The sequence below is a fragment of the Paroedura picta genome, chromosome 5 (genome assembly GCF_049243985.1).
Source record: "Paroedura picta isolate Pp20150507F chromosome 5, Ppicta_v3.0, whole genome shotgun sequence".
Classification (NCBI taxonomy): domain Eukaryota; kingdom Metazoa; phylum Chordata; class Lepidosauria; order Squamata; family Gekkonidae; genus Paroedura; species Paroedura picta.
The window spans coordinates 8,922,084-8,945,741 of record NC_135373.1 but is presented as its reverse complement, the minus strand read 5'-3'; the positions used below and the strand labels follow the sequence as shown (position 1 = coordinate 8,945,741).

Here is a 23,658-nt window from a genome sequence, read left to right as displayed (position 1 = left end):
AAGCAGGATAGGGGCAAACGCCGGGGATTCCGCTCAGGGGGTGACCAAAGCAGTAACAGGACATAAGTTATTATGTCCTCTGAAAAATGCATTTTTTTTTTCAGGACTGGAGGTTGACTTTGCATGTGGAAGGCCCCAGGTTCATTCCTCAGCCTCTCCCGTTGAACAGACCATGTCGGAGGAAAGGGATATGAAAGATTTCTGTTTAAAGCAGGGGTCCCCAATGTGGCACCCGTGGGCACCACGGCAGCCCCGAATACTTTTCCCGGCCCCTGCCAACTGTTTTGAGTACGTGGGTGGAGTTAGAACTAGCTAGAACAAATGATCTACCTTTGCCCTGTTCTGCCCTTGTGGGTGATGCTTTCTTTCACTGTCACGTAAGGAGTTCATAGTCTGAGGAAGAGTGCTTGCACTCAAAAGCTCACGCCCTGAATAAATCTTTGTTGGCCTTTAAAGGTGCTACTGGACTCTGATTTTATTATCCATCCATCCTCCATCTGTCAAATTTATAACCTGCCCCTATCGGCCCAGCTGTCTCCGGCACTTCACAACAGTCAGTAAAACCAGTTAAATAACATAACTATTAAATATTAAAAACAAGTAATTGACGGCATCCAGGTTGACTTCCCTTTTCAAACCAAGTGAGAGAGCTGTCTGACCGACTATCAGACGGAGAAAGCTGTCTGACTTTGACAGGGAAAGTTGTCTGATTTTACAATCCGAGCTAATTTTCTTAACCTACTGCTTTGTGAAAGAGAACTGTAGAATAGACAGAACGCTGTAGATTTCTCGTGAACAACCACAGAAGTCACAAATCGAAATCCAAATGGCACAAATGTATGAAGGTCTTTTTTTTTTCTTATTTAATGAATGTATTTCTAATTTGCAACTTATCAGTACACATTCATTCGCAAACATCGGCAACCAAAACGCGGTCCCAGGTACTCTTATTCAGCTTTCTGTATCTTCATCAGTGATTGCCTGTCAATATCTACAATTATTCAGTGTCATAATTAGAGTCAGATTTACATAAATAACACAAATCATGCAACCAGCAAAAACAAATCCAATCAGCAACATGCCTGAATAAAGTTTCACAGTAAACACATATGTGCCAATGGCACATATCACAGTGGAATGGATCTTCAACGTGCAGAAAGTTACTTCATCTTTTGTTTGGATACGATACCTCCCAATGGACTGAACTTAATGTTATTTATCACTCTTTGGCATCTTGCTACTGACCCTGTGGCCCTTTCATTCAAATAGGGTGCTAAAACCTGTGCTATCAGGACATGCTTTTTAAGAACAGCTTTAGACAGTGTAAATTGGACATGTGAGGTGAAACATCCCCATCAAAAACACAGTTCTTGCCTAAGTGATGTTTAAGAGAGCTACTAGAAATGCTCTTCTTAACGGGTGTCTCCCCAAAATTTGGAAATACATGGGCATGGATTCGTATGTTGAAGGAATATCCCAGAAACTGGGAGAACATACCCTGTTATTAGAGGAGCCTAAAACCTGAGTATACTGATCTTCTAGTCCCTGTGATATTGATTTTAGCATGACCCTTTCCTCTTGCATGCTGAGGGTTGAGATGTCCAGACCCATAGTATAAAGTTTCTTTGGCATTTTACTTAACCAGTGGAGAGGAAAAGGGTCACTCAAAAAGTTAATTAACAAACTACCTGGTTAAAGGTAAAGGTATCCCCTGTGCAAGCACCGAGTCATGTCTGACCCTTGGGGTGACGCCCTCCAGCGTTTTCATGGCAGACTCAATACGGGGTGGTTTGCCAGTGCCTTCCCCAGTCATTACCGTTTTATCCCCCTGCAAGCTGGGTACTCATTTGACCGACCTCGGAAGGATGGAAGGCTGAGTCAACCTTGAGCCGGCTGCTGGGATCGAACTCCCAGCCTCATGGGCAGAGCTTTCAGACTGCATGTCTGCTGCCCTACCACTCTGCGCCACAAGAGGCTCTTAACTACCTGGTTATATCTGCAAAAAAAAAAAAACAGGACTCGATCCCGCCCCCTTTTTCTCTTCCACCCCATTTGTCTTTTCCATCCCAGTTCCCTCCACAAGACGGCTACCAGCGGGAGTTACTGGCTGTGGCCATCCTAAGAACACCCCGTAGAGAGAATTGTCTCAGTTTGGACATAGCACTTTCCAGCATGAGACTGTTCCCATCCTGGGCTACAAGCCAAACACCCATCGATTCATCGCCACACCATTAGGGAAGCAGGGGAGGGTAGGAGAGTGGAATCGGCTAGGGCAGGGGTAGTCAAACTGCGGCCCTCCAGATGTCCATGGACTACAATTCCCAGGAGCCCCTGCCAGCATTCGCTGGCAGGGGCTCCTGGGAATTATAGTCCATGGACATCTGGAGGGCAGCAGTTTGACTACCCCTGGGCTAGGGCTTAATTTATGGCCAAAACGGCCGCGTAAGATCTCTTTGGAAACACAGCCCTGTAGGCTCTTCTATCCATTCCCTCCCTCATCTCCCCCCCCCCCCCAATTCTGCAAGGCCTTTCTCTTCCTCATTTGACCTCCCGACGCAGATCCAGAGGGCCCAGCATTTTACTACTACTGCAGATCAGCAGAAGGAAGGAATACTTGCTGCCGTGGCATTTTCCACCCCGCCAGCCTCCACCAAGGGAAAGAACTGCATTTCCTCAAGCCCGCCTGCCTTGGACAATAACAGCAAGGAATTTGCAGCGATGCTGTGACTGCACAGTCATTGGCTCTGTCCTCTGGACTGGGCATACGGTTGCCAACTCTGGGTTGGGAAATTCCTGGAGATTTGTGGGTTGTTGTTGTTAGTCGCGAAGTCGTGTCCGGCCCATCGCGACCCCATGGACAAGGATCTTCCAGGCCTTCCTGTCCTCTACCATTCCTTGAAGTCCACTTAAGATTGCACCGACTGCTTCAGGGACTCCAGCCAGCCACCTCATTCTCTGTCGTCCCCTTCTTCTTTTGCCCTCGATCGCTCCCAGCATTAGGCTCTTCTCCAGGGAGTCCTTCCTTCTCATGAGGTGGCCAAAGTATTTGAGTGTTATCTTCAGGATCTGGCCTTCTAAGGAGAAGTCAGGGCTGATCTCCTCTAGGACTGACCGGTTTGTTCGCCTTGCAGTCCAAGGGACTCTCAAGAGTCTTCTCCAGATTTGGGGGTCGAGGGTATTTATTAATTTGTGTGCTTATAAATTCGATTTATAGCCTGTCCATCCCACAGCGGTCTGCGGGCAGCTCACAGTAACCACAAGAATAAATATAATGGAGAACTGTCAAAACGAATAACATCTTAGATTTCAAAGATGAACCCAACAGTCCATGGGTAGGTCGCTTGAGGAGGGGGAGGGGAATTGACCAGGAGGCCAATGGTGGAAGGTACCTTCCGTCAACCGGAAGCCCGGTGGAACAACTCACTTTTACAGGCCCTGTGGAGCTGTAGTAAACCTCACAGGGTCCAGATCTCAGCCGGCAGAGAGTTCCACCAGGCTGGGCAGAAAAGGGCAGGGAAGGTTCAGCATGGTTAAGGATTGTACTGAAAGCAGCTATTTTGGGAGTGATTCCCACCTGCTTTCTGAACCCCCCCCCCCAAATGGGGAGAGCAGTGTCAAAGCAGGGCCTCCCTCAACTCCCGCAGTGCAATACCATCAAATCTGCTCTTTGAAGCAGTCATTTTTTTTCAAGGGGAACTAATTGCTGAAATCCGGAGATCAATTGTGATGAAGGAAGGAGGTGGGTTCTCCTTCTTTGGATGTTTTTAAGCAGAGGCTAGAGAGCCATCTGACAGAAATGCTGATTCTGTGAACTTAGACAGATTGTGAGTGGGTGGGCAGAAGGAATTGTGTTGGTGCCTGGACCTTTCTTGCAGGCCCAGGGGAATGCTGATCGCCACTTTGGGGTCAGGAGGCAAATGGCCTCCAGGCCATACTGACCAGGGATTCTGGTTTTGGGGAGAAGGGCGTCATCTGTGCATAGTATTGGGGTCACTGTGGGTGAGCAGGTAGCTGTGAACTTCCTGCATTCTGCAGGGGGTTGGACTAGATGACCCTATGATTCTACGGGAAATTCCAGGCCACACTGGGTGGTCAAGCAGCCCTCCGTGACTTGAGATCAGCCAGTCACCCCTCTGCAGCAACAAATTCCTTTCCCAAGCATCTGGGGCCCCTATTTAAACCATAGCAGGTGGGGTGAAGGGATATGCACCTTCCCTAGCCCCACTGTTTACCCATTCTTAAACAGGTGTGTGTGTGAGCGTGTGTGCGTGCCTTTGCCACTGGAAACTGCAGGGTATAGATCAGGGGTAGTCAAACTGCAGCCCTCCAGATGTCCATGGACTACAATTCCCAGGAGCCCCCTGCCAGCATTCGCTGGCAGGGGGCTCCTGGGAATTGTAGTCCATGGACATCTGGAGGGCTGCAGTTTGACTACCCCTGGTATAGATGGACAAGGCCCCAGGATTGAGGGGAGGGCATGGGGACAGTGTATTGTGCAGTTATGACTGTGCCCAAAATAATTCCCTGATTCTATGGGAAGGTGCCGATCTTCAAGTGGAATTACAACCACTCTCCAGTCTACAGAGATCAATCCTCTTGGAGCCAATGGCTGCTTGGAGGTTGGAGTCTGCAGCATTGGAGCCCACTGGAGACCCTCCTCTTCTCAACTCCAGCCTTCCCTAAATTGCCAGGGAAATTCTAATCCAGAATCGACAATGTTAAATCTGGAAATGGACAATGGAAGTGATTCGAGCTCTTCGTTAGGATCCCAGCATGGTACAACGAGAAAGCAGAACCCACAACCATAGAATCATAGAGTCATAGAATCATAGAGTTGGAAGGGGCCTCCTGGGTCATCTAGTCCAACCCCCTGCACTAGGCAGGACACTCACAACCCTCTCGCTCATCCACTCTAACCTGCCACCCCCTGGAACCAACCCCAACTTGTATACACAAGCCCCACAATGGATCTTCCCACCTGCGTGCTATTGGTTCGTTTCACTTTAAACTGACTGGATCTGGCAGACAGGATCTAGCCACGCATTGATGAATTACAGTGCAGGCTTACGATCCTGCCTCGGACCTCAAGCTTGGTCCTCGGCAGAGCTGCAGACACAACAGACAACCCTATAAGCAGAGCGCTGTGCCGTACCTGTGAAGTTCACACTGAAGCTGAGTGCTGGCCAGTGATGACCTGGAAGGGAGCAACATGCAGGGAGCTTTGTGGCTGTGTGTGGCCCTGAAGCACGAATACAAGGACGGGCCAGCGGAACAAAAATAGGCTCCCACAGGACCTGCACCTTCTAACCGCTTGATCACAGCTGTGGGCGGAGGCCGGCTGCTTCCTCTCTCCTTGTGTGTGAAGTACAAATAAAGCAGGGCCCCGAGCAGAACTGTTTCTTAGGATCTCGAAGCAAGGCAGGGCTGGCGATGACTCAAAAGCACGGGCAGTGTGGAGGCTGCCTTCCATCTCTCCCATGAGCATGGCTTGCATCAATTCCTCCTCCCTCTTTGTGCATGCTATGACCTCAACAGCATCTGCTATGAAACAGGGAAGCTTTCCCATTAACTCCAACGGGGTGGCCAAACGAGCAGAGATTCCCACCCGGCTCCAGAGGGGGTCCACGGCCTTCCCCTCCTGCCTCCCTCCCTCCAAAGCATGGCTGAGTTCCCTCGTGGTTTCTGCACCTGGGAGGGGGGTGGAGCCTACACACCTACTCCCGCCTTAAGCTAAATCCTGTCTCTCCCGCCTCATGGGGAGTGATGTCATTTCCCATGACATGTCATGTCTGGGGGCACGTTAGGGAGGCCATGGGGTGGTGTAACTTAATGTGGGGGCCACAAATCCTGGTGACTTCCATCCAGTATGGAAGAGGAGCTGGTTCGTAGTGGCCCTTTCAACCACCTTGCCTAGAAATGCAAGATGCGAGACTGGCCGGGTGCCAAGATCAGTTTCTGGTTTCTTCAGTAAAGGGTGCCCCTTCGAACTGCCTGGAAGACAGGGTGGGGTTTATAATATCCCTGAAGGGGACTCCTATCTGCTGGTCACTCGATTTGAGTAGCCAGGATGTCCAGGGATCAAGGAGGCAACTGGTTGCCCTCACTGACCCCAGCAGCTCACCCACTCCAGTTAGAGGGAACAACCTGAAGTCATCAAATATTATTTCCCAAGACAGCCAAGGGGCCGCCAGCTCCCTTTCTGTGTTAAGTGTGGCAGGTAGGTTATGGCAGAGCGACAAGACTTTATCTACAAAACTAGGGACGAAGCCCGTTGCATTCAGGAATACAATGGGCGCTAGATTGGTGTGTGTGTGGAAGAACTCTGCAGATGGCCTCTCCCTCCCCCCAGGCCCTGGAAAGGCTACAGGTTGGAGGCCCCCAGGCAGGGAACTCACTGGCAAGGGCAGCTCTCACGCAACAGGGATCTGCAGCCTCCAAGCCTCTGAGGGAAATGGAAGGAGGAGGGGGTGATCAAGGGTATGGTATGGAAGGCGATTGGCTGGCCACTGGATAGACAGGCAAGCCGGTTGTAGGAGGAGGCACTCAGGGGAGGGACAGCTGCCCTGAGTGGGTGTTAGGTGCTGAGTGACACTTAAGCTATGAGACCATCTCCAATCCATTACCAGAAATATATAGTGGAACAGATAGCTCGCTAATGTCTCACAACTCAGATCCAATTGAATAAAATTTTGACACCCTTCCTCAACAGTGGTGAGGGACTGAAGTACCTTAAGGAATTATGCCGGGTGAGAGCTTGTGGACCTGATGGTAGTGGCATAAAACATTTATTTCACCAGCTTCACCACCATCTCATATTCCTTCATAAGCATGCAATAGGATGTTCTTGAAGCTTCGTTGCAAGTTTTCCTCCACGCTTGCTCCAGCTATCTCACTTCCCCCTTCCTCTCCCGAAGCTCCCCAGTGTACCAGCGGGCATGTTTGAGGTGAGGGCAGACAGGGTGTTGGGGAGCGATTTCAGCAGTGGTGGCCAACAGCTGGCACTGCCAGTCCTCCACCAGCAGTCTCAACCAGTCACCCGGAGGCATCTGGTCCTACAGAGCATTCAGGAAACCTGTCAGTCTGCGTGGGTGGGCAAAATACGGCCATCGCCCCAAGAGGGAGGGGGTGGCACAAGTTCTATCATGATTTTTGTGCCTGGAAAGTCCGCAAGTCTACTTGTGAAGGTGGTGGTGATGTCACTTCTAGTGACATGTCACTTCCAGGATCGAGGTGTGGGTGTGGGTGGGTGGGTGTGAGACAAGGAGGCGTGGCCAGCTGACATCACTTCTGGGGCTCCTCGAAGTCTGACAAATTATTTCAGGGCTTCCTCCATAGTAGAAAGGTTGAAAAGGGTTGGGTTAGACAGAGAAGTTGTTTGGGAAGAGACGGGACCCTCCGAAACACAGTGGTTATCTCTGGGTTGGGAAAATCCTGGAGATTTGTGGATACAGCCGATGGGGAAGGCTACAAGTCCCGTAAATTTCTCCTTGATGTGATGATGAGAGACAAAATGAGAGCCGGATTGCCACTCGTTTTCAGGATAATCCCTTCCCACAGTAGCTTCCAACACTTATATACAGCCTGTAAATTAGCATTTTACAAATTATCTTTTCACAATAGTATTCAAAACCTTCCCTTATCGAGATGGCAAATACCAATGTCCCTTCTGTGAGCACCTTCACCTCCTAAGTTCTGTAGCCCAGGGACAGCAGCAGAGACCAGTGGAAAATCCTCACTGCATGATACAAATTGCCAATCTAATATGTTCATTTGTTTTTGTCCAAGTATAGTCTGCCTTTCTTACAGAAACTCAAAGCAGTTTACAAAATACAACCCCGCCCCCAACAACCCAGTTTGTTCAGACAGTATGCTGTGGGTCTAGCACTGGTCTTGAACTGGGGAGTCCCGAGTTCAAATCTTCCCTCGGCCGGGGTCTCATGGTCAGGCTACCCTACCTCGCAGGATTGTTGTGAGGATAAATCAGGTTAGCCTTCAGTAAACCACCCCGAGTTATTCAATAGTTGGGTGGGGTGCAGAGTTAGGAAGTAAAGTATAAATCCAGCCAGGTCAGAGTTGTGAGACCAGCAAGGCTCCCTTCTTTTAGTTAGCAGTGTCCTCACTGGAACCAGAAAGTAAGGCCTGCTCTCTTTCAGATCCTTTCGAATGCTTCCTCCCCTGTTACGACAATGTTCTGAGTGTTTTTTTTTTTGGGGGGGGGGTTCCCATCTGACAGACAGGGCGGGATGGGGGGAGGCCTAACCAACAGCTGCATCTTTAATGGAGATCAAATCAAGATATACCTGTTAAATCTTCCAGGGAATGGCTCTACATCTGACAATTCACCCAACAGTTGGCTGTTAAGGAAACAGTTACAATGGCCACTTCAAAAGCTGACAACTGTTTGCCTGTATGAAGAATCCTAAACCAGACAGCACGAGAACCCGCTTGGTATCATGGTTGAAGTATCAGACTTGGATCTGGGAAACCTGGATTCGAATTCCGTGCTCTGCTCTGGAAGCTCACCAATCACACACTCTTGCCCTCACCTACCTCGCAGGGTTGTTGTGAGGACAAAACAGAGGAGCGGAGGATGTAAGTCGATTTAGATCTCCATTGAGGGGGTAGGCAGGGTGTAAATAAAGTTTTATCGCCAGGCTAGTAATTTGGAGAGTGGATTTGGCTTCGGCCCTTTGTCCCAGTGCTGACATGACTGCTGCGATTCAGTAAACTGCCGTGCTGCCAGATTCTGTCCCCACATTAATTTTTTTTTAAAGGATCCACTAGTCCTTAGATAAACCAGAAATAGGGCCACCACCCTTCAGGTGGACCCTGGAATTCTCCCCAAATGCCAGCTGATCTCCAGAAAATCATGATCAATTCCCTCAGGACAAACTGGCTGGTTTGGAGGGAGAACTCTATGGTTTACCTTTGACTCTAGGGCAAATTGAAGGCCCTGCCCCCAAACCTCCAGGAATTTCCCCAGCCAGAGTTGGCGACCCTCTTGGCTGCATGTCACTTTCATCCACCCGAGATGTGAAACAAATTCTTAAAATGACACCCTGGAGGGGGCAGGAAATACAGAGCAGCAGTGTTACGGGGAAATACAGAGCAGTAGCGTTAAAGGGACCACTCTCGTGGTTTGTGAGGGTTATTAATCATTTAACCAGCCCGTTTCCTGGGCCAACAGCTTTCAGACCCTTATCCTGTGTCTCCCTCCAACAGGGAGGCAGTTAAGCTGAAGAGGCCCAGGTCAGTCAAGGTCACCCAACAAACAGCTGGAATGAGGAGGGATTTCTTCTGGAAACACAGGAGCCCAGATGGCAGCCCCGGCCCCCACTCCATGGCGGATGTAGCCAGGGACAATGAAAATCGGGTTGCTACTGCTTTTCCTCAGGGGTTCTGGGGCTCTTCTAATCTGCCTGGCATTCAAGAGGGCTTCTCTCACTGCCCCACACACCCTGGCACGAAGAAGAGTTTGTGAGATCTCATGGGATTACAGCTGATCCCCAGGTGACATTAAACTGGTTCCCCTGAAGAAATTGCTGTGGAAGGTCGCATGATGTTCCACTGAGGTCCCCCAGGCCACAGCTTCTGGCTTTTGTGGCTCCATTTCCCCAAAGTCTACACCATTTAGGAAGGATCTCTCTTAGGAAGCAGCTCGCGTCACTTGACCAATAAGTGTGATGCTTAGGCAGCGTTCCCCAGTGGTCTGGTCTCCCGTCCCCATCCTGGACAAATGAAGACAAACTAGGAAGTGGTAGTTGCACCCCTGGGGTTCGCAAAAGTTTTATTGGTGTTGCAGTGCGGGATACAGAAGGCAGGAGGGTGTGGCTAAATTGGGGGCCATTCCGCACAAGGACCAATGTTGCCAAGTGTTTTCAGAATGCAGAAACGCTATATTAAATAGTGGAATTTCGTCATTTCGCATACCTTTATTTTTAGTAGAATATAGAAGTCCCAGTAGTGTTGTATTCATTCCCCACATGTTTCCGGTCTTGCTGGAATCGCAACGAAGGAAGCAATATTTTTCTGTGCTTCTTCCCGCCCCTGGCCGTCAATCAAACGGAACAGCCAATGGACTGTTATGTTCATGCTCCCGAAAAGCCCCTTTCTCTTTAAGAACTGTTTTTTAAAAACGCAAACACACCCGTTGCAATGAATATGTGTTCAATCTTTGTTTCGGAAAGAACTTTTTTGCTGGCGTAGGAGCTGGCAATTAATCGTTTACATGCTCCTCAATTAAAAAAAAGAATCCCCCCCCTCCATGGGGGCGATTTGTGGTCAAAATTACGGGCAGTGCTGAACAGGGGGCTGTGTTGTGCTTGGGAACTTCAAAGACACTTGCAGTAGGGAGCTTTGTTTAACTTTTAATCACTTCTGTGGAGGGACTTTAGCCAGAGAAGCCTCACTCGTTCGTTGCTTTCACCCGTCTAAGGAAAAAAAATGGCGCTCTCCGGAAGAAAGAATGTCCCTCCCCGACTCTTGCCCCCGAACTTCCGGAACTTCTCCGGAAGTTCGGGGGCAAGAGTGGGGGAGGGACATTCTTTCTACCTCTACATTGAGAACGCACATGTCTTTTGCTGATGTGTTGCAGCTTGTGCTCAGAAGTGTAGCGATTTTTTCAGGGGGAATCCACTTTTCCCGATTTCCCGAAAAGCGCTACAACAAAGTGATTTTTGCGGGAGTGTTGCAGGAGTGTTGCAGATTGTGTGCGACGTCATGCGGAATGTTGAATTAGTAGCATTTACCAAAGGTAAGACTTCTGCTACATTTACGTTGTGTGGAATGGCCCTGGGAGTTCCATTACGGTCCCAGTTTAGCGGTCCGACGATTCCCCAGACCCACCAGAATCTTCCTTTTCTTATCAGCTCCTTCCTTCAATCACCTTGGAGAAACCTCACGACAAGAGAACTGTTTTCTCTCCTGTTGACCACCCGAGGCCTTCTTTTCTGACTGGGGAGTTCATGGTTGCCCTGGGGCCCGATCCCAGCCCCGACTCGTTTTACCTGGCCTCACAAGATCTCACCATGTTTGAACGAAGACGCCCTCAGAAACAGCCCACAGGTTCACTTGGGTGGGAAGATGACCGTTTCCAAAAGTAGAAGAGGAGGGACAGATTCTACTCAGACTGGGGAAAGATCAGGCAAAGTGAATTCTCAGGCAAAAATATATAAGATGCCAAAAGGCAAATGGACTTCGCAAACGCTCCAGCCTTTCTCTCACTGCCATCCACGAGATATAGATGAACACCAGCTGCTTCCCTCTCATCAATTGACAGCAACCAATATAGGCACGTACGAACATTAGCAAGCTGTTCGGCCATGCCCACAGCATTTCGGCAGGGCAGATATAAAAGAAGGCCAGCCTCAGAGAGATTGTGCACCTGCCCATTAATGGAGGTGGAAACTATGGAGCGTATGTTGCTTTGTTGACTTCCGTAACAAGCTTATTCACCCCCTCCTGGAAGGGAGGTGATGCCAAACAGAAGCAGACTGGCCCAAAGGCCTACTCAGGGGAGACAAGCCTCCAGTCTTTCTACGGACAGTGAAATTTTGGGCCCACGTGATTCAAGCCCACCAGAAGGAAACAAAGCACCTCTACCGTTTTTTTGCCGAAAAATCTTTGACAAGGGCCAATTTTATTTTCCACATCCCCCGACATTTTTAAAAATCTTAATGTTTTACCATGCCTAATTTCTATATCCTGGTCTGTGGTGGTATAAATAAATTAATGAAATGATTTCTGGCTGAATTATGCCATTCCCTCTGTCCAAACTGTGCCCTGACAGTGCCTTTTATCATTAAAAAATGACAAGGGATCCAATAATATATGTCACATTTAATCTGCTTTGACTTTGTTTGCCTCCACTGGTGTTTTTGTTAAAACAGACACTCCTGCAGGGGATATCGGGATGGAAAGCACAAACTGTTGCATGCAGAGTCAGAGCAATGTAGTGCAGTGGTCCCAAACCACTGGGCCGCGAAGGCCATGTGCAGCGGCAAAGGCACATGTGTGGCACTCCCACGCATGTGCACATGCGCGAAAGAGCCACACATGCGCCTTTGCAACCGTGCATGTGCACGGTTCTCCAAGATCTCCAAGCCCTACTTGGACATTGGCAAGCCCAATACCAGAAGAGGCAGCCCAACAGAAAGACGAATGCTTTCATGTGGGCCCCCAGGTTTTCTGCCTGTTAGTAAAGATTCAAGGGTTCCCCTGTTAAGCGAAACTCCCGTAACCACAGAGCAGTTTCCAATGAATGAAACTGTGACGATGATTGGGCAGTGATGTGAAAAGTGGTCTTCCTCAGAAACCAGTTGAAGGGGAACGGAAACCCAGTTTGTCTTACGAGAGTACACTGGGCAATTCCGCACCCGATAAACAATAGTGAAATGCTAACCTTATGAAGACGCCATATTTTTGGCGTTTTGCAAGACGTTGACAACCTCCCGCATCTGGGCAGTAACTGGCTGGCTACATCCTCCATTTTAAAGCGCTAGTTGGGGAATCGTATAAAGTGGATTCACCCACCTATTTAGAGCTAGCTACTGGAGAGCAATCCGCAGGCAACCAGCGGAGGGAAGGTATGGCGGCTCAAACGTGCTAAAGGCAGCTGCCTCATCCCGCCCTCACACCCGCCTCCTTCTCCCTTGTACCCGGGGATGGGAATCCCTTTTTAAAAATGGCTAACATCCTAGAGCAGTGGTTTTCAACCTTGAGATACTAACCCCATTTGGGGTCACCTGGCCCCTTCACGCGGGGTCACCATGTCGGGTTGCCGCTGTGGTGGTGGCCGGTGGCGGCGGCGCCATGGCGCTGGCCACCTCCGGATTGTTGTGCACCTACGTGCACGCACATGCGCAAACGCACCTGTGCACGCTGCCCGCGTATATGCATGCATCACCCCTGCCGCTGCAGTTGGGGTCGCGGCGTGAGGACAGTTGAGAACTGCTGTCCTAGAGCAACGAATAGGCGGACAAGCATGCAGGCAATGCCAGAAATAAAAGAATTATTTTTTCAAAGGTGTAACCCAAAGCGTGCCTCTCCAAAGTTTTCTCCCCCCCCAAAAAATCAGGAAGATTAATTTTTAAAAGTATCAAAGGCCTCATGATCCCATAAAGGGTGTCATTCAAAAAGCACTATGCACCTATGATTCTATGCATAGGCGTCTCAACGGAGAAGTATGACTAAAAAAGAAAACATGGAGAAGGGGGATTGGTTGCCTGGATTGATTGACAATCAAAGGAAAAAAAAAACAATCCCTAGGCTACTAACAATATTTTCAAAATAGTACAGAAAAAAAGTAAAGTAAAAGGTCTCTTCGTTCGATGTAGTTTTATTGTAGTGTAGAATCCAACCAGAACGGTTTCTAGACATATCCCGTTTTTGAAGGGTAACTTTCCTCAGTGGTTGTCTTCTTACATGTAGGTATAATGGTAATCCAAACAGATAATTCACCACCTCTATTAATTCTTATTAAATCGTTTAAAGCAGCGGTCCCCAACCTTTTTATGGTTGAGAACCGCCTCCGGGGGTGGGGAAGAGCCCGGGCGCCATGCATGCGTGTTAGTGGTGAAAACGTTCATGCACGGAGCTGCTGTGCATGCGTGTTCTCACCACCAGGGGGTGCTAATGCACATGCATGGCAGCCCCGCACATGCGCGTTTGTGTTTGCCAGTGTGCTGGTGGCCGCACTTGCCTCTTCCCCCCCCTCTCGCAGCAAGAAGCTAGCCGGGCCATGAGCAAAGCGGCCGCTTCTCTCACGGCCTGGTGAGCTTCTTGCTGCAGGGGCGGGGAGAGGCAGGCGTGGCTGCCGCTGGCCCCTTACCGAGGCCTTCGCAGCCCGCTACCAGGCCACAGACCGGGGGTTGATGACTCCCGGTTTAAAGCATACACCAAACTTTACTCTGTACTGTAGGGATGCTAGTAATCCAACTGCTCCCAGGGGATCTATTATTTATGTATTTGGATTACCATTATACTTACAAGTGAGAGGACAACCAGTGAGGAAAATTACCCTTTGAAAACAGGATATATTTAGAAACCATTCTGGTTGGAATCTACATTACAATAAAGCAACATAGAACGATTCTGTGCAAATTTTGAAAATATCCTTAGTAGCCTAGGGATGGGTTATCTCTCTCTTTGATTGTAGACACTACAAATTGTCCAATTTGTCTGTATTTGTATTGATTGACAGGCAGAAATGAGTCACATATAAGGCGAGTTGCTCTCTTCTGCCATTCCCAGCAGATGATGTGGAGGGTAAGACGCATGAAAAGAAGGCAAAGGCGAGACAGCAAAAAGGTGAGGAGGGGCTGGGAGGCGCAATATGATTTAGCGCTACGCCATTCAGATGGCATAATGCTATTTTTACTGATGTGCGGAAATTGCCTGTATCTTTATTTATTCTATTTGTGAATTTCCTGTATTCTGCAGGGGGTTGGACTAGATGACCCTAGAGGTACCTTCCAACTATATGATTCTGATTTCGTCACCTGTCTCCAGAGCACCTCCGAAGCACCTGCACCACTCCCGCAGGTGGCCACGAGGGGGCTCCCTGCCGAACAGCTAACCTTTGCTACCCTCGAACGTCCCTAAGAGGCGTCCCGCAACAATGCGAAATCCCCCCCCCCCCCACACACACGGGACTCGGGCCATGCAACCTCCACGAAATTGCCTCCTGTGCAGAACTGGCTCCCAAACTCAGTGTGTTGGGGCGTGGGGTGGGAATAAACCAGTTCTACAAAAAGACAACACTCTGCTCTAGCATGGAATTGGGGCCCCTGTGGGCGGGAAGGTAGTTGAGTTTCTTGCATTGTGCGGGGGGGGGGTTGGACTAGATGACCCTGGGGGACTCCCTTCCAACTCTAGCGCCGATGTCTTGACTGCCACCTGCTCCCCGTTTATTTCCCCTTCTTTAGGATCGTCCCGCCTCTGTCCCACTGCCACCCCCCCGGCTGGAGCTTTTAGCCTTTCTTCCGTCGGGGATGCAACAGACGCGGCCGAGAAGGTGGCAGCGCGTTTGCAGGAGCAGAAGGGGGGAATTGCAAAATTTCATCTTCGCCCCTATCGGCTGCAGCAGCTGCTCTCGAGGCTGTTTCTTCCCAAATTCTGCAGTTTTCCGGAACCGCTTCGGTGTTCCGCGCTGTTGGTGTGTATGCTTGAACTCCGCCCCCCTGGCGCAAGCCACGCCCCCGGCCCGCCTTCCTCCGCTCCGGGCACTGAGACAGGGCGGGCGTCTCGCAGGTAATAGGCGGACTACAGGTAAAGTTCCCGGGGCGCCTTTCCTCCGAGGGGAGGCTCCAGCCGTTCCCCCACCCCCCAGCTTCACTCCTCCCCTACCGAAGGGGCACCCGCTGGCTCCAAGGGCACACCCTAACGCGCCCCCAAAAAAGAATACCAAAACCTGTGAAATGGTTGCAATCATATTAAGTGGCAATCTTAGCCCAGCCTTTGTCAACTTTTTGAGTATTGAAGAACCCCTGCAACATTCCACAGGCTTCCAGAAACCCCAGAAGTAGCGCAATCCTGTAGAATAGGGTTGGGAAACAGCTGTGGACAGGCCCACCCAGGGCCCCTCCCTTCCCACCCCCTCTAGGCCCATCACTGGCCTTTTGGGGAGGGGCAGGTTGAGTCACCATGGCCACATATAGTCATATCACCTGATTAAATGTTGAACAAATTAAAATAATATATTAAACATGAATTAGCTCCCGCCCATTCAGAAAACCCTTCCAGGGACGCCAAGCAACCCCAGGGTTTCACAAAACCCTGGTTTGGAAGGCCTGCCTTAGCCGCTCTTGTTGTTAGGTGTGAAGTCGTGTCCGACCCATCGCGACCCCATGGACAATGATCCTCCAGGCCTTCCTGTCCTCTACCATTCCCCAGAGTCCATTTAAGTTTGCACCTCTGTTAGGGTCATCCTATTTTGAAAACCAAAAAAGAGGACATATTTCCCAAAAGACCACGTCAAACAAGTGATCACTATGATGAATCTTGGTTTTAATACCCCCGCTGTTTAAGTTGTGATTGTGGCTACACAGAAAGATGACTCCCAATCTTCCAACACGTAAAAAAGACATTTTTATCCTTTTTTTTTTTTTACAAAGAGCCCAAAAGAGGACAGACACCAAAAAAAGAGGACATGTCCTCTGAAAAGAAGACATCTAGTAATCTTACCACTATCAAATATTGTAATTTTTTAAAAATGTGCATTTCGGGTGTGGCCCAGTGGGTCTCTTTGTGCATAGCAGTGTTGAAAAGGCAAATGTACATTCTTTTCAGTGACCAGCCTGCAGCACCGAAGAATAGTTTGAAGGTTTGGAACTGCAGCCGGTCCTTCTGGGCCAGGAAGTGCATGGAGAAATCCAAGCAAAATCCTTGCTTTAGTGATTGCTCTCCAAGAACATGGAAATTTGCCAGTGCAAAAACCATGCAGGCTGCATGACTAGGGATCTACCTACCTGACTACCTACCTGCCTGCCTGCCTGCCTGCCTGCCTGCCTGCCTGCCTGCCTGCCTGCCTGCCTATCTATCTATCTATCTATCTATCTATCTATCTATCTATCTATCTATCTATCTATCTATCTATCTATCTATCTATCTATATGCTGCTGCTCTCAAATGTCAGGTGATGGTTTCTAAGATTATGTGCCTGGGTTTGCATTAAAGGGCCTTATTTGTTAGAGAAAGATGTGCTTAATAGCAGCCATGCAAGGAAGATTATTTATTTATACATTTATATACCTCCCTCCCTTATGGTTCGGGGTGGTTGACACTGGAACTTTCATCATTCTTCTCGGCCAGGCTTTCTCAACCAGGGTTTTGTGAAACCCTGGGGTTTCTTGAGGGCCCTGGGTGGATTTCCTGAATGGGTGAGAGTTAATTAATTTTTAACATTTTTTAAAATTTGTTAAACTTTTATCGAGTGATATAACCACGTGTGGTCATGTTGACCCGCTCCCCCTTCCGAAACAGCCAATGATGAGCCGGGAGGGGGTGGGAAGGGGAGGGGCCCCAGATGGGCGTGTCCACAGGTCTGCTTCCCAACCATATTCTGTGTAATTGAGCCACTTCTTGGGTTTCTCGAAGCCTGAAGGATTTTTTTCAAGAGTTTCTCAACAGTAAAAAAGTTGGGAAAGGCAGTTCCAGGAACACATCAGCATGTACCTGAGTTTGGAAACTCTGTGAATTAGACCAGGGGCAGTCAAACTGCGGCCCTCCAGATGTCCATGGACTACAATTCCCAGGAGCCCCTGCCAGCATTCGCCCTGCCATGGACTTCTGGAGGGCCACAGTTTGACTACCCCTGAATTAGACGAAAGGCACCATGGGAATTCCGATCCAGCATGGTGGGTGCAGCTACAAAATGACTGCGGTGGGAGGTGGAGCCAACCCCAAAATAGCTGCGGCCGCTTAATATCAGCCATACAACGATTATTTATTTATATTTATATCCCTCCCTCCCTTGTGGCTCAGGGCGGTTGTCATTGGAACTTTCATAATACAGCACAGTATAACGTTTCGGTTTGAATGCAAACTGTTTTTAACAGTAAGAACTTGCCGGGAAGACAGCTGCTGCCAGAACTGCGTTTTTCTTTTAAAAATCTGCATAGCCAATCAGAGTCTTTGCTGAAGAAAAGGCCCATATGGCCCCACCCATTTTTAAAAAAACGCTTGGCGGTCACCAGGAAAGGATCCCGAAGTAGACGCCGCACAAATGGGATTAGAAAACCAACAACTTCGATTGGACTTCATTTTTAACTTGGTGGTTTGTATCGGGATTAAGTCACCTGAATTTGGACAGATCAACTGGCCTTAGGGGCTGCCCCCGTAGGCGGCAGTCAAGCCCTGCTTTGCTTTTGAAACCTAAGTTTTGAAACCACATTGTCTCTCTCTATCAAGTGTCTTTATGGCAGTTTGGTAGTAGAGGCACACCACTGTGTGTGCCGAAGACCCGGGAGGGAAGAATCAGGCGTGCAGAGGGGAGCTGCAGGCATGTTTTGTGCCGGGTTGGGGGTCTGTGTCTTCCCAGCATGGTAGGCAGAGGGATCTCTATCCTCCATGTTCTCTGTCTCTCCATTGAAGGGAGAGGTTTGTTCTTCACTCCCTTCCCCCTCCCCATGCTTGGGGGCACTCAGACACCTGAAATGGCACAACCCTGTGGGTTTGTTGGTGGGGTTGAAGAGGGCCCTCAACTTCCAGGGACCTTGTAGGGCTTTCAAGGTCAGAGATGATCAAGGGTGGTTTGCCACAGCTTGCGTTGGTGTTCCCACTTTAGGCTGCTTTGGTGACCTCCTGTTGCCGGGAAATAAATAAGGTGCCCACGAGGTTTTTGACATTTGCAATCAATCAATCTTGATTCTGTACTGTAACAGGATTAACTTGCTTTTCCAGCAAGAATCCTGGATCCCCTTAGCAAGGGTCAGGTAGCCCCCATTGAGGGGGGGGACGGGGGGCATGGAAAAATGCTATATAGATGGGCTGCAGGTGAGTTAGCTTGTTGATTTGGTAAGAAGAAGAAGAAGAGTTGGTTCTTATATGCCGCTTTTCCCTACCCGAAGGAGGCTCAAAGCGGCTTACAGTCGCCTTCCCATTCCTCTCCCCACAACAGACACCCTGTGGGGTGGGTGAGGATGAGAGAGCCCTGATATCACTGCCCGGTCAGAACAGCTTTATCAGTGCCGTGGTGAGCCCAAGGTCACCCAGCTGGTTGCATGTGGGGGAGGGCAGAATCGAATCTGGCATGCTAGATTAGAAGTCCGCACTCCTAACCACTACACCAAACTGGCTCTCTAACATGGAAGTTGTATGTGACCAGATAGTACAGTGGTTCTCAACCTTCGTAATTCCGCGACCCTTTAATACAGTTCCTCATGTTGTGGTGACCCCAACCATAAAATTATGCAAGGGTTCTTTCACAGACATTAAACCAGAACTGACCACTGGGGTGAAGATCCATTGTTCATGATTGTACATAAATTGTCCCCCCCCCTGGGTTTCTCAGTTCAGCTTTGCCTCTTATCCCACCATGCTGATCTCACTCTTTTCCGCTGCTCCAGACAGACGGACGTTCTGTCTCGATCTGCCTCACAAGGCTGTTGTGTGGATGGCGCCCCCCCCCCCGGGCAAGCTGCTTGCCCTGCCACGACCCCAGTGAAAGGTCCCAACCCCTAGGTTGAGAACCACTGAGATAGTAGTATGTGGTTGCTGATTGGCTAGTGCTGTAGTAGAATACAGGTTAGCCATATTATTAGAATACAGGCCTGTCAGGAGCTGCATTAGCAAATGGCCTAGCCAGTCAGCAACTATATACATGCAGTATTAGGATATAAAGAGCCTCTTGTGGCGCAGAGTGGTAAGGCAGCCGCCTGAAAGCTTTGCTCATGAGGTTGGGAGTTCGATCCCAGCAGCCGGCTCAAGGTTGACTCAGCCTTCCATCCTTCCGAGGTCGGTAAAATGAGTACCCAGCTTGCTGCTGGGGGGTAAACGGTCATGACTGGGGAAGGCACTGGCAAACCGCCCCGTATTGAGTCTGCCATGAAAACGCTAGAGGGCGTCACCCCAAGGGTCAGACATGACTCGGTGCTTGCACAGGGGATACCTTTACCTTTATTAGGATATGGGCTAACCAATCAGCAACTACATGCATGAGTTATTAGAATACAGCTGCTTCATAATACATTTGTCAGCTGCTTCATAATTCATTATGGGAATATGAACTAGCCAGTCAGCAACTACATAGAGAGCCAGCTTGGTGTAGCGGTTAAGAGCGGCACCCTCTAACCTGGCAAGCTGGGTTTGATTCCCCACTCCTCCACATACAGCCAGCTGGGTGACCTTGGGTTAGTCACAGTCCTGTCAGGGCTCTCCCAGCCCCACCTCCCTCACAGGGTGTCTGTTGTGGGAAGAGGAAGGGAAAGTGATTGTAAGCCGCTTTGAGAATCCCTTGGGTAGTGAAAAGCGGAGTACATAAACCAACTTCTTCATACATGCAGTATTAGAATATGGCCCAGCCACTCACCAACTACATACAAACTTCTTGCAATATTTTTAAATAAGTTTTGGCTTTTCTCTCTGCCTGTGCTGCTCCGCAGTGGGTGGCCCTCATAAGAATTCAGACCAAAAGCCCCGACCTCACCTCCATTGCCAAGATAGGACCATGCAAGGTGGAAGACCCCAACTCTTTCAATGCACGATGGCTAGGAAAAAGCAGATTTCCCTTGCATGAGTGCTGTGATGCATTCTGTTTTATCCTCCTCTGTGCAGCTCCTTGATTCTTGCTATCGGCGCTACTGAAGGCCCCATCATGGCTGAAAAGTACCCAGGCCACAGCAGTTCTGCCACCGGAAAGCCAGTCCATGGGTCTCCCTGCTCATCCTCCGGTGAACCCTTGTGCCCCGGGTCATCTGAGCTCCAGCCCTACTCCCGGAGTCATGTGACGTTCCCGAGCAACCAGACCTCCTGGAGTCATGTGACGTCCCCGAGCAACCAGGCCTCCGTCATGGTGCCCGTGCGGCTGGACGTCCTCTTGTTCCTGCTCAACAGCGCTGCCAGAGGAGCGCAGTGCGCCCTGCCCCCCGCGCCCGTCCAAGTCGTACAGGGGTCTCCTTCCCCTTGCCACCATGGCCCACCGGCCCAGCGTGCTCCAAGTGGCTGCGGCTGCCCGACAGCTTGCCACAGCCTTTCCCAGCCCAGTGGGACCCATCAGTACGGAGGAGATTGCAGCAGCTGTGTAGGGGGCTCGGGGAGCCACGGAGACAGGCCCAGCAGAGATGGCAGCGGCCATCGAAGGGATGGGAGAAGCTGGCCAAGGACCAGCCCGACAGGAGGTTGGAAGAGGCCCCAGTCCCCAGTAGGCTGGCAGGAGAAGCCGCGCGGGGAAAGAAGAGGGCGGGATAATGGGGACAACTGGCAAGGCAGGAGGGAGAGTTTTGGCAGGTCCAGGGGTGACCGGAGACCCGACACAGGCTACCCTGCCTCCTGGAGGTCAGGCGCACAAGACGTGAGGAAGGACGGCTCCACTTTCGGGTCCAACTACACGAGCAACAAAAGAACCCAAGAGAGGGGCCTTCGTCCGCCGTGGGGTGCCCCCGACGCCAAAAGACCGATGGAAAACGCCAAAGTGGGCTGGCCCAGGGATCAAGGAACAGAAGAATCAACCAGCTTCCCGCTCAAGCCTGCAGGCGGTGAACCAGTCGTTCAGGAGAAGGGAGAAGACTGGGAAACAGATTACGAAGCAGAGTCGATCGGCGCTGCTGCGCCAGGGGCCGTTGCCAGCTCTTCCCGTTCGGACGTCCCAGCCGACCTTTCCGAAGCAGGGGATTGTGCTTCGACTGCTGAGCCTCCCCGACAGCGTGTGTCGCCCTCTTCTCTTCCAGAGTTGGCCTCCAAGGGCCAGCCAATTGCTGCTGCTTCTGCTGCAGGGCAGCCACCAGCAGCGTCCGGCACAGACCGGAGCAAAAATGGCGGGTTCGTCAACTACCTCAAGAATCTTTACTCTGATCTGCCGAAGACGTCCAGCTCCGAAGGATCCTCAGATCTGGTCATCGACATGGACGTGGAGTCGTCCAAGCCGGAGGAGGAGGAGGAGGTGCCATCCCCGGAGAAAGAAGCTGGCGGGGAACCGAAATCGTGGGAGTAGCGTAAAGGCCTGAGGTCAGGGGTGGGCAAGCTATGGCTCTCCAATTGTCTGTGGACTACAATTCCCAGGAGCCCCTGTCAAGCACTGAGAATTGCAGTCCACAGACATTTGGAGAGCCACCCCTACATAAGGTCATCAGGTGGCTTAAAAACGTCAGGAAAAAAATATACTTTGGTTCCTGCTTTTGAGGAGGAAGGTGGGGGAAATATTCTGTGCATGTAACGTAGCGGGGCTCGGTTACTTTGACAGCCCATGCGAAATCTCTGTTGGTTTGGAGTTCAGGTTATGTAATCTTGAAAGCACATTAAAGGTTTTGTGTGTGCATTTGGGAGTGCCCGCCCGGATCCCCCCTTTCCTATTCTTTCCTCGGGCTTAATCTTGTGCTTCCTTTAAGCCATGTGGGTCGAAGAGATGTAACCCCATTCTAAATAAATGGATCGCTTGTTATTTATTGCTTACTGCAATAAAGAGGAAGTTGGTGTTACTTTGGAGCAAAGCGTCTCTGTGTTTATCCAAGAGTGTCTGGCTGGAGTTTTTGCTCCCCCCCCCCCCCCATGGAATAATAAGGCCAAGAGACTCCAGAGATTAAATCTCGGGAGTAAATACAAATGAGCAAAAAAAGAACCTGCTTTGGAGCAATATCTTTAAACCAGCAAAGGTTTAAACCAGCAAACCTGTTGGATCTGATCCATGGTCCGCCCTCAGATCCTGTTCCAGATTCTCCCTAGATACTGCTGGAAGGCCTACAAGGGGAGGCCAGAGGCCTGCTTGCATTTGTATTGAGAGGTATACTGCCCCTGAACATGGAGGTTCCATTTAGGCATCATGGCAAGGACCTGTTGACAGACCTTTTGGGAGGACATTAAGTCACAGCTGAACCTCGCGGGATGGACACCTGTTGAACTTCCATGTCGGTCTCTGATCCCAGCACTAAGCAGGGCTGATTCTTCTTCACTTCCTAGCGCTGGCACTTCCAAGCTAACCTAGGTTCCGAAGGTCAGGGCTAGTCAGATCCATCCTCCATGAAGTTTCTGAATCCCCCTTGAAAGACTCCTGTGGGTCAGAGACAGTCTTTTCAGCTAGTGGCAATGAGTTCCTCAAACCCTACGCTGACACATGAAACTATAGCCAGTTCACTCTGTTGCATGCCCCTGTATAGTAAGAAGGTCACCTGAACAATCATCAAAATACAGAACAGATACAAGCCACAATGTATGCAGGGTCAGGAGAGGAGACTTGGCAGTAAAAAAAAAAAAAGACACAAGAATTGGTGAGGAACCCAAGACCCACCAGCTCACGTCAGAATCAATTACATTCAGCTTCACAAAACGCTGCGGCAAAGATGGCAACCTTAGCTCAGATTTGACGGGAGGAGAGGAAGGAGGGGAGGGGATCGCCTGCGACTCGGAGCACCTTGGGAGACGGATGGTTTAAGCACAATAAATGAGGTAGCAGACTGGACCAGTGGTCGTTCAGGGCATGATGGGAAATTCTCTAAATCCCGGCAGCCTGTAACAATTTTAAATTAGAGCACGGGGGTAGGGGGTAGGGATTGTGGACAATTGCGTTAGATGATGATGATGATTGGATTTATTACCCGCTACTCCCAGCAAGCTGCCTCACGGCGGGTTAAAACATTGAAAACCCCACAATAAAATAGAACCATCCCCAACTAAAGTCATTCTAAGACCAATGACCAACTCTCCACCCCTCTGTTTGACAACACCCCTGTCTGACCCCTCAGGAAAAAAGTAATGTGAGGAGACCCTGATTTCCTGGCTGAACTACGGAAGGACCCTCGATCTTATTGCCACCCGGCCTCAACAAAAACCAGGTAGAAGAGCTCTGACTTACAGGCCCTGTGTACACAAGCTCTGTCAGAGCCCTCGGTTCTTCCAGGAGTGCATTCCACCAGGTCAGAGCCAGAACACCTGGCCTTGAACAGTGCCAGGGCCTTTTTGGTCCTGGCCCTGACCCTGTTCGAGGCCAGGCATCCTCGTGATGAAAGGGCA

General features: G+C 50.1%; 1 protein-coding gene across 1 annotated transcript; it reads left to right on the top strand.

Moving 5' to 3' along the window:
• The first annotated feature begins 17,539 nt into the window (after positions 1 to 17,539).
• LOC143837007 (uncharacterized) lies at positions 17,540 to 22,116 on the top strand. The gene is made up of 2 exons (XM_077336401.1): positions 17,540 to 17,773; positions 20,272 to 22,116. Exon 2 carries the CDS (start codon positions 20,312 to 20,314, stop codon positions 21,644 to 21,646), a length of 1,335 nt encoding a protein of 444 aa, XP_077192516.1. The 5' UTR covers positions 17,540 to 17,773; positions 20,272 to 20,311; the 3' UTR covers positions 21,647 to 22,116.
• Positions 22,117 to 23,658: the final 1,542 nt, after the last annotated feature.